We start from the raw sequence: 15,072 nt of genomic DNA on the forward strand, positions 1-15,072 counted from the left end.
CGCGGGCTACATCGACGGCCCCACTCGGCTACATCGACTGTATCGACGACCTGCCTACGAATCCGGCAAGGTGGTGTGTTTGTAAAAAGTCTGCGAATCCGGCAAGGTGCGCGGGTGCTATCATGCCTGGCCCGCCATTGACTACCGAGTGCTAAACCTGAGTTCGACTCTGAAGCAGTCATCAGACACGAAAGTGCCTCCAAGAGAACAGAGCCGCTTGCCGTCACCATTAGTTACCTCGAACGTACTGGGAATGTTCATGTGCTTGGTTTCATAAAGAGCGTACGCGGCCCCACGGGCAGTTTCTCTTTCTGCTTCGCTGACTTTGGAGACGGTGTCCTTCATTCCTTTGGACCACGCTATCTGGCCTATGCTTAGAATTGCGTCTGGCTGCACGAGTTCATCAGCCGGGGCTGCCGCGACCCCAAAGACCGAGGGGCTCCATGCAGCTAAAAAGAAGTCTTCTAAGTCCTGATCGTCGCGGACAAGCAGCGTCATCCGGGTGTGTGGGGCACGAATGCATAACACCGCGAGAGCCGCTTCCGCCGATTGCTGTGAGTTTTCTTCGCTTCGAACCGCACGTACCATCGGAAAATAAAAATCAAATTTCGACCAACGGCGGGTGACTTGACCAACGACGGGTGACTTGACCAACGACGGGTGACTTGACCAACAACGGGTGACTTGACCAGCGACGGGTGACTTGATTAGCGGTGTTGACGGCTGCTGGCTAGCTTGCCAAGTAAGTGTCAACAGAGAGAGGTGTACTGTGTCGTATGAACGCCGCCCCGCGTTCCCGCGCGCACGACGTCGCCAGACAACACGGTTGCCCGCACACAAAACGAACAGACGATTTTCATAAAAGACAGATCCGATATTCACGCCTCCCTCTACGATGTCACAGCCCACGAGCCCTTCACCGAGTAGCCACGAGCCCCACACACAAACCATGTACATATTCGGGCTTCACTCCTGAACAGCGGTGACAACTCCCAGACAGGAAAAAGTTTGTGGTCTGCAGATTACAATTTGTGGGTACGTTTTGGTAAGTTTTTCTCTATTTGAGCTCCTCCGGCGAGAGCATCGTCTCGGTGAGTTATTGAGAAGTTGTTCTCCTGCCTGGGAACAGCTTCTCTTGCACTTGACTCAAAGAGGTCAGAAGTGGAATTCATCTCGTCGAAAAATATCTGTGCGCGTGTTTGTACACACACTTTTGTGCGCGCACCGTGAGTCACCCAAATCGCCGCTCGGCTCTCTGCCTCAGAAATCACCAATAAGTGACTCGGGGACACTTCTCACCTAATACCTCACCATAAATAACCTGCTTGAAAGAAGCTTCGCTTGAGTGAAGTTTTAATTAGGATCAAAGTGAAATTGCACCGAGCAGCATTGCTGGTCAACCGAGTTGTATTCAGCTGTAATGAAACGTAGCTTCTTGCCGTCACCGTTAGTTATCCCGTTATTGGGTAATTGAACACGTCCGCTACAGTTGAGTTGGTACACCCACTCCGCAACATCAATTCTTTGCTCTTCGCTCATTTTGGTAGCAACTTGCTGTATTACGGGGGACTCCGCTAGACGACCGAGATCCAGAAACGCGACGGACGTCATGGGTCCAAAAGGCGGGATTAACTTCACGGCCTCGGGGCTCTGACCAACTAAAAGCAGGTCCTGCAAAAGCTTGTCGTCGGTCACCTGCATCTCCATCCAGGTGTGCGGCGCCTCAATACGTAACACCGCGAGGGCCACATTCACCGATTGCGCTGACTTCACCTCGCTTCGAACCATACGCGCCATTGGAAGGAAAAAAATCTCGTGTTCGAATTTCAATCGCCGAATCCGACCTGCAATCACCAGTTCCGGCAACCCGTAAACTCTGGGGACCCAATCACTGGAACGTCCTGCCTAACTGGAACGTCCTCCTACTTGTAGCCCACTCCGTCAAGTAGCCCACTCCGTCAAGTACGTCGGCCGTAAGGTCAGTAAAAGGCACGCGATGCCTTTTACTGGCACTGGGTCAGGCACGAGAAGAAGGTGTCAAATGCCGCCGCGCCCACCTCAACTACGATACAGATCGATCGGGTCACATGACAGGATCTTGTTCGGCAGGTTCGGTCAGTCTGGTTTACTTCCTTTGTTTCCCCCAGGAAAAATATTTTTTGACATGATTCGAAACACGAGAGATGCCAGCCGCTGCCTGAGAGGCACTTCGAGAGAAGTCATCGGATACATCTGAGAAGAACTCCGCGCTTTTGTGGGCTGGCGAGGGCCGCGTTTTTGGAGCAACAAACCCGCCACTTCCTTGAAAGTGGAGGTCTACCAAGAATTCATTAAACTCCCCCCTCTTGATTGTCATGGAGCTTAGCGCAATACCCTCACTGTTACGTATGTCGCCCGGGTGTATCTGACAGAATCCATCGATACCTGCGCACTCCCGGCGCACACCTTCCTTATTGCCCGTTTTAGAAGCGAGCTCTATGACGTTGGTGGTTCGCAATATGTCATGGACCCATGGAACATCATCACGCTCTTCTGAACACATCATCTCAGGCGTGACAGATGTAAAGCGGCTGCTCCGACCAGCCAAGATCAGGGTCTCCAACTCGGAGTTTGTAAATAACTGCATTCGCATGTGCGTGTGCGGTGCTTCAATAGAGAAAACTGCGAGTGCCACTGCGCTCACAACCTGCACACTCTCCTGCTCGCTTCGAACCCCTCTAGTCATAACACCCCAAAAAAAATATTCGAATGCCCCGCTTGTTACACAGAACTCAAACAACTACACAGAACTCAAACAACCAATCAAAGACCGACCGCTCCCTCCAGTTCTCACCATCGCTACCTCCAGTTCTCACCACCGGTTCAGTAGGTCGTCCGGTAATATAACCAATTTGGTACAATCCAGGTCTCTTCTCGCAGTTATGGGCTCTAATGTTCATAACGACAACACCATACAATGTAATTGCTTGTCTGTCAGCGCTCGGTAAGCTTTGTTAACAACAGCGAATCATCCACCAAATAAGAAGGTATGGTCAACTGTTAACAGAGCGACCTTCGTCTTCACGCCATGGTTAATGCTTGGCGCATTGGAACTGAAGCAAGAGAGAAACTATAGAAATAGATCCATCGAGCACAGTTGCACTTAACTTTTAAAAAAAAAACACGCGGCTTTGAGACACCACAAAATCGCGGGGGCTAGACACAGTTTTTTTCTGGGTGAGTGTCTGACGGTGCGAACCATTGTCTGTTGGTCTCTTCCACTCGTTTCTTGTCGCAGGGTTCGAGGCCTACGGCTAAAACTGATACGGGGGGCAGAATAAAAATAAGCCGCGGTCAGGTTGAAAAGGTTATTTGCAGGATGATGGTGTTGTTTTGGCCGATGAGATCATATCCGTCAATCCCTTCATTTTGCAATCTCAGCGTACCAAGAAGGGCCCTGTGCACATCCATCGCGGCTACGCTTCGTGGCGTGGTGTCTAGCATTGCGTTCGATTCCTGGACTCCATTTGATACCGTTCCGCTCAGTGACATACCCTTTGGCCGTGTTAATGTTTCCTCGTCAAAGGCAGGAAAGATTCGTGAGAAGGAGGCGAGGTTGTTGGGTAAAATTACCACTTCATCCCCTCCTTCCGTCATCCACTGATGAATCCAATGGGTGTTAACTTGTGTCCGTATCATCCACTTGACTCCGAGCATTCTGATCATGAGATCTTGACTGGCATGGCAGGCTTCCAGCTGCGTTTCCCAGGTAATCAAATTTAAGCTTTTTTTCATGAGGGTGTTATTCATCCCCAACACGTGAGCAGACACGTTGCTTCGCGAAAGGGTGTGGGAGGGTCGAGAGGACTGTAGCGTATTCTCATCTGTCCACACCTCCAACGTTGGGTGTTCGTCTCCAAACATCTCTGTGGCGCTGCGTCCACAGGTCTTTATAGACAGGTGTATTCGAGTGATTCGCATTCCATTGTTATGAATTCCATTATTATGAATGGACGAGGTACCAGACGGGGTCGTGTCCACCAAGGCAGAGGCGGTTCTCAATCTCCTGAGTGCCTTTTCCATTATATCTGCCGTCAGCTTTGGGTGCGTAGGACCTGGAAGTTCCGGGACACCAGTCTTTTGTAACTCAGCTTGGGGAGGAGCGGCTGCGTAGAAGAGTTGATTCAAGAAGGCGAGTGCGAGCATCTGACTAGTGAAGAGTGTCTGCAAAGAAAACCCGGGCTTTGGATGGGTCAATGTGTTGACAAAGGATGCCTGGGGTGACGTCGGGTTGCGGAGTTGCTGTACCAAGCCTTCGCAGTGACTCAGGAACGCCGGATCCACGCCTATTCCGTTGCCGCAAGTCGGACGACACAACAGTCGAAACGCAAGGTAGACGAACAACTCTCGCGAAGCCGCACCCTCCGAACACACCACCACCTTCCCCCGCCGCCGCTTCAGTCTCCACTCAGTCATACCGCCTAATAAAATCAACAACGACCGAACTTGCATCGCCGGGAATCGACCCCGCGGTTGCTGGACTAAAATCGTGCACTTCTGCAACACCGGAATATCCGGAACCTCCGCCGAGCCCAAAACGACCACCAACACCCGCAATTTCTCCTCATCTATTCCCCCTGCCGTACAGGTCCCTGACGTAGCCACGATATGCACTGGCTCCGGGGAAACACTCTGGTCCTCCGTCCCTCCCCCGCTACCACCCGGGACCGCCTCTTTGGCCGGGCCCGGCTCTTCGGCCTGGCCCGTATCAACTTCGACCTCGACCGTATCAACTTCGAAACGCGCATCTGGTATGTACAGATCCACCGTGTCGAAACACGCTTCTGGACCAACCGTACCGAAAGCAGTCTCTCTCGCCTCCTGGTCGAGCCTTCCCTCCTGGTCGAGCTTTCCCTCCTGGACATCTCCACCTGCCAATTCTCTAAGATCTAGTATCGGGTCGCTCGGCTTGTGCACTGCTTCCGCGCATGCCGACAACTGACTGGCTTCCCGCTCCAAGTAATCCAGAACACATTCCAAATGCACAAGCGAATCCGTAATCAGAAACACATCTTCATGACCACACGCACAACTAGGAAGTTCCACACGATTCCAGATAGACCGGATCAACGGACTCGACCGAATCAACGGGCTTAACCAGGAGGACATCTCACAGGTCTACTTGCCAACAACCCAATACCCTCTAGTCACTCTCTCTACCCTCTAGTCACACAACTAGTGAAACCTACCCCGAGTAGCTGTTTTTTTTTGCTCTATCTAGCTATCTACGCGTACTATCTGAAATGCCCACCGTCTGAGACGTGTGTTCCGATGCTCGAAGTCTTTTAATGGCTGATCCGGGGTCCACTGACAATCGCTTTCGATTCCAACTCGGCCAGGCCAGCAGAATAGGCGCGAACGGGGCACTTTGAGACGCCAGGTAGGATCCCTCGGCCAACAACTGCAGCAGGGTGCCGAAGCAAATAGCAGCCTGCCACCGTTTAACGTCCGTAGGTAACACACAGCGCCAGTCCACCGGGGCTGCCACCCGTTCCAACAAGGCGTCCAATACACTAAAGACGCTCATTCGTCAAAGGGAGGGAGAGAGAAGGATGGACCGAGAGGGGAGACAGAAGGAGGAAGGAAATGGGTCTTACGATTTGAGAGCTTGCGCCTTTTTATTGGATCCTACCGACGACAACAGCCTTTGTCTCTCGTAATGCTCGGTCGGCGGAACGGAGGAGCACTCAAGACCTTGCCACGGTGTACTAACTTCACATCTGCCGTCGGTAGTTCTCTCCTCCTCATTGCCCGCAACTGGCTCCATTCTGGACTCAAGTGCAGTCTCGACCAGTTCAGGTTCGACCAGGTCAGGTTCGACCAGCACAGGTTCGACCAGCCCAGGTTCGACCGCGGGGACTCTCTCTCCTGCAGCGGCCGGGTCGCGGACCACGTGGTCTGCCGGCCAGCGGCCAGAAGTGCTGTGCGGCTCCTCTTCTTCTTCGATCACCGAAAGCGGGGGGATGACATCGTCCACACTTGTCTGGAGTGTTAGTCGTTCTCGCTGCACAAAAGCGTCGACGATTACGGACCGCGGGCGATTGAGGAAGGCCGCTATCTCCCGCCAGAAGGACGGGTTCTCCCTCACGGGTGCCTGATCGGGTTGCTTGCAACGCTTCCTCTGCAGATGCAAGTCCGAGTCTACAGTCGGGAACCCGCCAGTGGAGGACCCTCCAACGGAGGACCCGCTAAGGATGAACGACTGATGGTTCCCTAAGTAGTTAATGTCTGCGTCGCGTTTCGCAGCCTGTCCGTAGGCCCACAACGTCTTGACCACCCCGGACCGGGCTTTGCTAGGCTTCTTACCGAGCCGCGCATCTATCCGTAGGTCCGGCCTCGCCGCCGACCTCTCGTGCATGTGCACCGTGATGCTGGCCGGAGGCTGAGGCGGTGTGCGCATCCCCGCAACTGAATCAATCGTCGGCGTCAGGTACCCTGCCCGGTCGCGCCCGCGTTCCCGCATGTAGACGGTCTGTTCCGTTCCCAGCCGCCCCGTTCCCTCCAGCCTCTCCGTTCCCCGTGGGCTTGCGGACTGCGCCGAGGGGGTCAGCCGGGCTTTGGAGCCTGTTCCCCAATTAACGCTGGGCGGAGCATTTTCTTGGTCAGGATGGTTGGACTGGAAGTCCTCCGCATGGTTGGACCGGAATTCCTCCGCATGGTTGGGCCGGAATTCCTCCGGAAGGTTGGACCGGAAGTCCTCGACCGTGGCCAGATTCGCAGCTGCTGAGTCCGCGCCGGCGCGGGCCGTAGCTACGGGGTCCGCGGCGATGTTCCTCAGAACGTTCGGGCGCGCCTCGGCCGTCCAGCGCGCCACTTCCGGAAAGCCAAAGAAGGACTCGTCCGCCTCGTCCACCTCAAGTGGCGCGTCAGTGGCCCCTAACAGCGACCTCACTCCCTGACTCAGCTCAACCCCCTGACCCAGGCCTTGCTGTACCATCAAGTCCACTTTGGCCAGGCTTTCGGCGAAACCTGGATCAGCCAGCCAACTCATGTCCGTCGTCATCTTAACGCGGACCCCCGGCGCCCTCGCCGCCGCCAGTGGTGAAGGACCCGGCAGCGCCAACTGTGAACTCGGTACTGCCTCCAAACATGTTTCCGCACCACGCTTCCGACCCTTACGCTTCCTCCGACTTTTGAATACCGGGTCCTCCACCTCCTCCTCACTCACCGACTCCGAACGCACTCGAAACAACTCCTCATGCTTCTGAACTAGCTAAACAAACATCTATTGCTCCCACACCTCCATCCCGGGCCACCACCTCCCATCCGCGCCGTTACCTTCAGGATCAATTCCTTCACCCGCGATTCGAGGTCTTTGTAGTTCGAGGACACGATCTTCACCAACCCTGCCACGAACAAACCCGCGGTCCGCGGACATGTCCGCACTCTGCTCAACCACTCCTGCACCTCTTGGTCGCTCTCTTGTGTGCTGCTGTCGACCACCGCCACGCACACTCTCGCCAACGAGTCGAGGTCCAACGCGCTCACTCGGCTACCCTGCGCCACCGACCAGGCATGGTCAAAGGACTCTGCAACACACACACAGCCGTGTCCCTGCCCCCCCTGTCCCCCGTATGGCCCTGCCTGCACTTCCCGTGCGTGAAATTCTGAAACCCTGATGAGGGTTTACCTTTAAGCAGGTGCATTGCAAAATGTTAGGCACAGAAAAGCATTATGTCTGGGTCCGAGGTCTGGTGGGGGACATGACTGGAAAGTTGAATATTTCTACCAGGTCGTCGTCTGCCCTCTTGCGGGTGTAAATCCCGGGAGTTCTCCAGCAGGCGGGAGGCCTTCTTTGCGGCGAGACCAGCGCCAAAAGCGTCTCTCGACCAGCGGACATCTTCGCATTCTCGAGTTCATCATCCACCCTCAACGACGGACCCAAAAGGGGCGCAGTCGCCAGCGGAGCCGTCATCCGGGGAACACCCGCCCCGGCAGGGGGTCCTCCTTTCGCTTCACTATTGCTGCTCTCGTAAGCAGCACGCAGGGGCTCCAACTCCAGCACTATCGGTTGTGAGACAGCGCATTGAACGTCGTCATTCATGGCCAGAACGACCTTGGACGCGCCTGGGTACGTCAGAGACACCCTTACTCTCTCGCTGACGTCAAGAGTCACCGTACGAAGCATACTTAGTTAGGTTTTTCATCGCACAGTAGTTTTCTCACCGCAAGCAATGAACCCCGGCGGTAATGACCGACCGCTCCAAGAAGTTTTGCTCGTCCCTAAAAGAAGCAAAGCATTTCAGCCAGTCCCCCCCACCATGGATGGACCCACATGATTCGACCCAACCCGAGATCGGGTCACGGCTCAACGAGACCGTGCTTGCACCACCAAAGGCTACGCAGGCACGCCTCTCGCGCGCGAACGAAAATCCGACTTACATAAGTGCAATGGTAACGGCAGGACAAACGTCATTTTCATAATCTCGGTAGAGAGTTGGGTCTCAACCGCCATGACGCTTTTCCGAACGATTTCTCGAATCAATTTTCGGGCCTTGCGCAAACGCTCAGTAGCTGCTTCGATAGTGGCTATCTGTGGAATTTTGAGCGTGACGGCTGCTTCCTCCTCTTTCAGGGTATCAATGATCTCGGCACAGTTCTGCTTGTAGGCCTTGCATGCCTTCCGAATTTTTTTCAAGATCTTCCGGACCTTGCGCAAATTCAGGAACGATGTCAAACCACCATCTACTAGCGCAGCCAAATCTCGATCCACCGGAGCCGGTTTCCAGTACGGCAAAGCGAGGAAAGACGCGATCCCAGTGTCCAGGCAGTCCAGCATCTCTGTTATACTCGATCGCAGAGTGGCCGACCGCATCTGTCGCTTCCAAATATGCAGAAGCATGAACGGCAGTGTGTACGACACCACCGGCTTCCAGTAGACAGCAATCCCGGCTAATATGGGTGATGCCGACCGAGATAGCGTAGACTCCGCATCGCCAGTCGCCAACGTCAGCACCCCGGAAACGGGATTCTCGATGACATCTTCTGCCGCAGCCTTTATGTACGCTCGGACAACTCGTTGGAATGCGTGCGAGACAGACGCCGTCATGAAATGCAGACGCTGACAGCTTTCGCTACGGTGCAGTTCATGATCCAAACGAGCTCCTCGTCCAGATCCAGGTGCGCTTGACAGCGCTTCTTCATTTTCCGCACACGTGTGCGACAGCTTTTTAGAGGGCGCATAAACTAAAACGAGACTGTGATTTTCTCCGTGCAACCTGTAGTCCAGGTCTTGAAGCCACGGACTAGCAGCAATGCATTTTTTTACTGCCTGCTGAACACATCGAGACATGTGTCTGCCCATGTTATCTCGGTCCCCTGCTGTCTTGGAAAGCTTGGATCTGGATTTCGCCCGCCAGAGTAGCGTGAGAGTATGACACTTTGGTGCATTTGCGTTCAACCAGGAGTTCACTCGGTCAAGTTCCGAGGTCAGACCAACAGCGTTCTCAATTCTCCACGGATTTGCTGTGTCCAATTTTATCTTGGAAAGCTTTAGCTCCGTTGTACAACAATATATGACATTCGCCACGGCCTCATGTCTGTCAACGGTTGGCACTTCCTTCCCCCGAACCTCCCTCCCTGGCCTTCTCGCGCTGGCAGGGGAGTTGCTTGCTGGGGAATGACTTCCCAGGGAGTGCCAGGCGTTTACATCGCTGCTATTAGTCCGGGAGGACGGACAGGGCCGAGCAGCAAACGTGACGGAACTCTTCGCCGGAGACGTATTGACAGGACTGTGGACATCAGCACCCAGCTCGCACTCCACGCGGTAGGAATTATATCTGATGGCAGTAGCACACAGGGCGGCTCCTCTACTTTTAAAGCATAAATAGCTCCTCAAACAAGCCTTGGCTTGCTGAGCCATCTGCAAGTCGGTGAGTTGCGAACCGGTGGTGGGCGACTCCGCTAACCGTGGCTCCTGTGGAGAACGGTACCAGTCCATCAGCAAACCAGAGGTAGACCTAGTGCCTAATACGTAAGCATCTAGCATGCTGGCCAACGGACAGTGTATGGAACCGGCCACATTCAGGGTGTACAAGCATACCGTGGGTTCCGGCAAGGATAGCGGCGGTGAGGTCAACAAAGGGACAGGCAACTTTTCAGAGGGTCTTTCAGGCAGTTTTTCGCACAGCCTTTCGGAGGGCACCTGAAGGGCCCTTTGCAGTTCCTCCACAGCCCAAGAGCTGCCGAACTCGTCCAGACAGGATACGTCAAGATGTTCACTAGCTACCTCAACTGACCTATACACGTCCCTTCCATATGCTTTGATTTCACGCTCCATAGAGCAACTCGCGCCGATGACCAGGTCGTCTTCGCTAGCCCAGCTGGAGGAACCGGCTTCCTTTCGCTTCTTCGGGAGACCGCCGTCGCCTGAAAGCCTCCGCTTCCGAATCTCCGCATGGACTTGAGCCTCGCCGGCTTCTGAGATGTTTTCTCCATCCACCGCTGACCCGGCAGGTCGCGAACTGCTGCCGTCTAACTCCAACTCCGGGTCTGCCCGAGAGGCCAGTGACGGGCTGGCCGCCGCTCGGTCGCCCAACAGAGAATGCCTGCCCCTGCCGGAGTCGAACCTCTCGGTCGTAAGCGGGCCTTGCTTATTTCCCGCATCGTGTCCCTCAAGCGTGCTGCAGGCAAAGCTGCTTCGCGACGCCGAGAAATTTCGGGGCAAAGGATCAACGGCGCTTGAGAGTATTGGCGTTGGAAGTTTCCTCTTCAGTCTTCCACCTGCGCTTGACAACTCCGGAGCCAGCCAGGAAGAGACCGGGGGATGCGGAGTAGAGCTTATATCCGAAGGAGGAAACCCGGAAGGAGGAAACCCGGAAGGAGGAAACCCGGAAGGAGGAAACCCGGAAGGAGGAAGCCCGGAAGGAGGAAACCCCGATGACGGGAAGCGTTCCGTAGTTCTGCCGGGGTGGGCCCTAATGTTCGTCCTGGGGGTCGTGGACCCGCCAAACATCGATGAGCCGCGTCCATTGGATGAGTTGAGACTAATCGAATTACGACGGACGGTATTGTGGCGTCGAACTACGGAGTCGTCAAGATCGGATGTTGTAGATAAACGGGGGTCCAAAAGTCGCAGTCTACCACCGGAGTGGCGGTTGATATTGCTTATGAGCTGTGGGTCTGTGGTATGCGACGTGATGGTAGGTGCGACGGCCTGAGATACTTCTACGTAATTGTTGTTGTCTGTTTGGTTGGTGGGTAGAATTGTGGCGTTGACAAGGCTGCAGAAGTTGTTTATGGATTTTGGGTTGTTGAGTAGGAAGAGTCTTCCGAAGGTTGCTAGGGGGATCCTGGAGTTCTGTCGTCTGATCGAGTCGCAAGCGACTTTCCCTAGTAGTCTGACTCGAGCGAGGTCGTTGTATTTGTTAAGTAGAATGGCGAGTAGTGGAGGTGCTTGTGGAGTGAACTTGAAGAAGCGTGTTTCGTTCCCACCGTAAAAGGCGTTTACGGCGGCCGTGGCAAGACGAACCAAAGGGTTTTGCTTGAAGGAGTCTGGTACCTTGAACATTACGTGAAGAGCCGAGGAGGAGTCCTGGGAGGAGAGACATAGGAGGATTCGGTAGCACCAGAATTCGGCTTCAAAAGGCGACTCGTATACGAGGATGTCCTTTAATTCCTGTAATCTATGGTCGTCGAGATTGGACTGCAGTGCGGAACTGACTGGCCATTCGTGCTTCGATGGCGAATTCCTTAACGTCTCTCGAACAGCCTCGTAGGAAGCCATCAGTTTATCCAGACATGTGGAGAGAAGATTATTGTTCTGCACAGATGTAAACTCTGGGTCATCTGCTAACAGTTCTTCGGCCAGAATGAGCAACCGACAACTTATCTCCAGTACCTCAATATTGCCTTGATGAGTGGGAGAATGTTGAATAGTTAGATCCTGCCACAGACCTCGAAATCTGTCGCGAAGAAAGTTGTAGACATCTAAGAAGCGGTATTTGCGGCCCTGCTGATATAGCCAGATGGGGGTTGCATCTGGGTCGTCTGCCGAGCCGTGTAACTTTAAACACATATCCACAGTCCGTCGACACCATACCACGGAACGCGTTTCGGTCGGTTTGAAGGTCTTAGATGCATCCGAACGTTGAAAGGATTTAACCGCCAAATGAACATTCACATACCGACCCTCTATGTCTCGATCGTTAGCAATACGCTCCAAATCGTTGGTCGTCGATGTCAATTGCTTATCCACCATCTCCACCGCCGTACACATCCCCAACAGCCCTCCCACGAACTGGCCACCACCTACTCCAGCTAGACCCTCCAACGTCTGCACGGAATTCAACACTCTCTCCCATGTGTTGTCATTACTCCGAGACAGTAAACGATGTTCCTCCCTTCCAAATAACTGCCCAAAAGGCGGGATTTCGGACCCCACTGGCTCAAGCAACTGACTCCTCAACCCCCCATCCTTGCTCATTTTTAATCGTCCATACCCACAACCACCCACAAAAATCACACCGCCTGCTTGCTCAGTCCACCACTCGTTTACCCTAACCGCCTTTTCGCTGCGTCTTTTTACTCACTGCGTCTCCCCACCCACTATCCTTTGACTCATCAAGAAATTCGATTCTATTCTATGCTACAAAAACTTAAGCCTTGCTGTACAACATTTTTTCCGAGGGGTCCCTACTCTTTCAGTGCCCTCGATGTACCGCACTACAACAGGACCGACATCTTGTTCAAGAAACTCTCTGTCTTCTCTGCCTCTCTGTCTTTTCTGTCTCTCTGTCTTCTCTGTCTTCTCTGCCAATGTTGACGAATTGGGTCGATCGATGTCTTCCGGTCTGTCAGTAGACACGGTCGGTTGACGCTTGAGCGAATGGTTCCGCTCCGGAGCCGCGGTAGGCAGCGGTAGAGAGCAGCGGTAGACGCGCTCGGTATAGTCTCATTTATGACCGGGGCACCGCCGGGTCCTCGAGTTGTACCCTGGGAACCACGACCCTCTTGGCCTCAGTTTCGGCATCGGCTTCAGTTTCATCCTCTCCTGCCGTGACCAAACCTTGGGCTACCAAGCTCTCAATTTGCTTCATCGAAACGGGTGCTCCTGAAGCAATGCTTGCTGCCAGTTGCTGCAGTTCCGCCGAGCTTCCTTCACCGGCAAGCTGCTGCATAAGCCCTTCGAGCATCTCCGGTGAGTACTCCTCGTCCGTCTCCTCGTCCGTATCCTCTTCGCTGTACAGCTCGTCACTGCTCAACTCCTCGCTGTCGAACTCCTCATCGCTCTCTTCCGTCCCGACATCCTCCGCCTCGACAATGTCCGCTTCGCCGACCGCAGGCGTGGCCTGCGCAGAAGAAGCAGGTTTCGCCGACGCGTCAGGTTTCGCCGACGCGTCATTTCCTTCCTCCTTAACACCAGCTTCCTCCTCGGCAGGTGCCACTGTGGCGGCAGCCTTTACGACCGTGGTAGGAACGGCAGGAGCAGACTCGGTGGCGGGCGCCACGGTGGAGGCCGTAGTAACCGCAGGGGTGGTAGGAGTAGTCGCAGCCACGGGGGCCTCAGCGACCGGCGCAGGGGTGGGAGTCGAGGTCACAGCGGCGGGAGTGGTAGGCGCAGCGGCGGTGGTCGTAGTCGTAGCTGCTGGGGCGGCAGCGGCGGGGGTCTCTGTTCCAGGAGCCACGGGGACGGCGGTGGCCGGGTCGACAATGGGGAAAACCTTGTCGGCGGCGTCTACGAGTTCCTTGGCGAGTTGGATGGCTAGCATGCGGGCCATGGCGATGTTCTGGGTGGTGGGACCTGCGGCGATCACTTGAGCGAGCTTTTTGGCAGTTTCGTAGTTCTCCAGGTGCTCCAACTCGGCAGCCAGCGCCTCTGGGAAGCGAGGGGAAGGGGCACCGCCGGCCAGCCGGGATGTGACAATCTGGACAATGGGTCCTTCAAGCATGGACTGAATCAACTGCAGAATATTCATATCGCCACCAGCCTCACCCCCTTGGTGCACCGCTCCGCCCTGGACGCCTGTCTGCGCATCCGCCGACTTCCGGCCTTCTGAAGAACAACAGCACGACAGGATCCTTTTGAACATAGTAATAATTTTGAACGAGAATAAAGCCGCTCACCCGCGGCAAAACTACCGACAGGACAATCCGTCCCAGGAACTAGCCACCTTGCGATTACTGTAGTTGATGTACTCGACCTAGCCCGTCGTACAAGTGACCTAGTTCGTTAGGCCACTATTAGGATAGATTGTTACCTAGATAGGCCGCCGCTCCAGAAGCAGGCATGCATTCCGAACCAACCTCCGATCGATCCATGCGCCAGTGGTTCGTAGGTTTGCTGCCAGCCAGGTCCTGCGGCTCCACGTTCTGCTTCTCCAGGCACTGATTTCTCGGGCACTGATTTAGCACATATTAATTCTTGAGGCTAATTATTCAGACCCAGAATCCTTCCCACCGCCGTTCTCCGTTCTGGGCCACCTCGTTCTCGGCTCCCACATCCTGGACCACCCCGTTCCGTTCTCCCACGTTTTGAGACGGCGCATCCCGACGTCCAGATGGCACCCACAAGTGCAGCAACCGTCCTTTACTGCCGCCGCCATTTACTTCCGAGGCGAGCGAGCTTCCGAGGCGAGCGAGCTTCCGAAGCGAGCGAGCGTTCCCTCCCCATCGTAGCTGAGAATTTTCAGTTGGACCAAGCCCGAGAGATTGGGGGAAAGTTTAAACCTCGAGTCTCTACCCTAAAAACTAATCAGCTATATTTCAGGTTTTATTCTTCCCTGTTCCCGTGCCCGTGATTCTTGCATGTCGATGCAGAACAATCCCATGCGGCCAGTCCCACGCCACGGCATACTGGAGTGCTCCGGAAACCGTCTACTCGATTTTTGACGCCTCATTTCCCGTGAGCGGCTCCAGAGCCTCGGGTCGAAATCTCGATACTCTCTGCTCAACCCGCACCTCTCTTTCCTCCAACTTTTGATGCACGGGCAGCGCCTGAACTGTCGTTCCAGCAGACTCCGTCTCAGCAGACTCCGTCTCAGCAGACTCCGTCTCAGCAGACTCCGTCTCAGCAGACTCTGTCTCAGCGGACTC

At 54.7% G+C, this 15,072-nt stretch overlaps 7 protein-coding genes across 7 annotated transcripts; all 7 read right to left on the reverse strand.

Moving 5' to 3' along the window:
* Nucleotides 1–141: 141 nt before the first annotated feature.
* On the reverse strand, nucleotides 142–957 carry GNI_170770 (hypothetical protein; the record flags this gene model as incomplete). Its single annotated transcript, XM_011134993.1, has 1 exon — nucleotides 142–957. The coding sequence occupies one exon, from the start codon at nucleotides 955–957 to the stop codon at nucleotides 142–144; it is 816 nt and encodes a 271-aa protein (XP_011133295.1).
* A 396-nt stretch (nucleotides 958–1,353) lies between these two features.
* GNI_170780 (hypothetical protein) lies at nucleotides 1,354–1,797 on the reverse strand (the record flags this gene model as incomplete). Its single annotated transcript, XM_011134994.1, has 1 exon — nucleotides 1,354–1,797. The coding sequence occupies one exon, from the start codon at nucleotides 1,795–1,797 to the stop codon at nucleotides 1,354–1,356; it is 444 nt and encodes a 147-aa protein (XP_011133296.1).
* Nucleotides 1,798–2,125: 328 nt separating this feature from the next.
* Nucleotides 2,126–2,725, reverse strand: GNI_170790 (hypothetical protein; the record flags this gene model as incomplete). Its single annotated transcript, XM_011134995.1, has 1 exon — nucleotides 2,126–2,725. The coding sequence occupies one exon, from the start codon at nucleotides 2,723–2,725 to the stop codon at nucleotides 2,126–2,128; it is 600 nt and encodes a 199-aa protein (XP_011133297.1).
* Nucleotides 2,726–3,333: 608 nt separating this feature from the next.
* On the reverse strand, nucleotides 3,334–5,148 carry GNI_170800 (hypothetical protein; the record flags this gene model as incomplete). The annotated part of the gene is made up of 1 exon (XM_011134996.1): nucleotides 3,334–5,148. The coding sequence occupies one exon, from the start codon at nucleotides 5,146–5,148 to the stop codon at nucleotides 3,334–3,336; it is 1,815 nt and encodes a 604-aa protein (XP_011133298.1).
* A 484-nt stretch (nucleotides 5,149–5,632) lies between these two features.
* GNI_170810 (hypothetical protein) lies at nucleotides 5,633–8,167 on the reverse strand (the record flags this gene model as incomplete). The annotated part of the gene is made up of 3 exons (XM_011134997.1): nucleotides 5,633–7,252; nucleotides 7,318–7,568; nucleotides 7,870–8,167. The coding sequence occupies 3 exons, from the start codon at nucleotides 8,165–8,167 to the stop codon at nucleotides 5,633–5,635; spliced, it is 2,169 nt and encodes a 722-aa protein (XP_011133299.1).
* Nucleotides 8,168–8,377: 210 nt separating this feature from the next.
* GNI_170820 (SAC3/GANP family protein) lies at nucleotides 8,378–12,463 on the reverse strand (the record flags this gene model as incomplete). Its single annotated transcript, XM_011134998.1, has 1 exon — nucleotides 8,378–12,463. The coding sequence occupies one exon, from the start codon at nucleotides 12,461–12,463 to the stop codon at nucleotides 8,378–8,380; it is 4,086 nt and encodes a 1,361-aa protein (XP_011133300.1).
* A 472-nt stretch (nucleotides 12,464–12,935) lies between these two features.
* On the reverse strand, nucleotides 12,936–14,069 carry GNI_170830 (hypothetical protein; the record flags this gene model as incomplete). The annotated part of the gene is made up of 1 exon (XM_011134999.1): nucleotides 12,936–14,069. One exon carries the CDS (start codon nucleotides 14,067–14,069, stop codon nucleotides 12,936–12,938), a length of 1,134 nt encoding a protein of 377 aa, XP_011133301.1.
* Between the last annotated feature and the right edge of the window lie 1,003 nt (nucleotides 14,070–15,072).

This window comes from Gregarina niphandrodes (genome assembly GCF_000223845.1).
Source record: "Gregarina niphandrodes unplaced genomic scaffold scaffold00058, whole genome shotgun sequence".
NCBI classification, from domain to species: Eukaryota; Apicomplexa; class Conoidasida; order Eugregarinorida; family Gregarinidae; genus Gregarina; species Gregarina niphandrodes.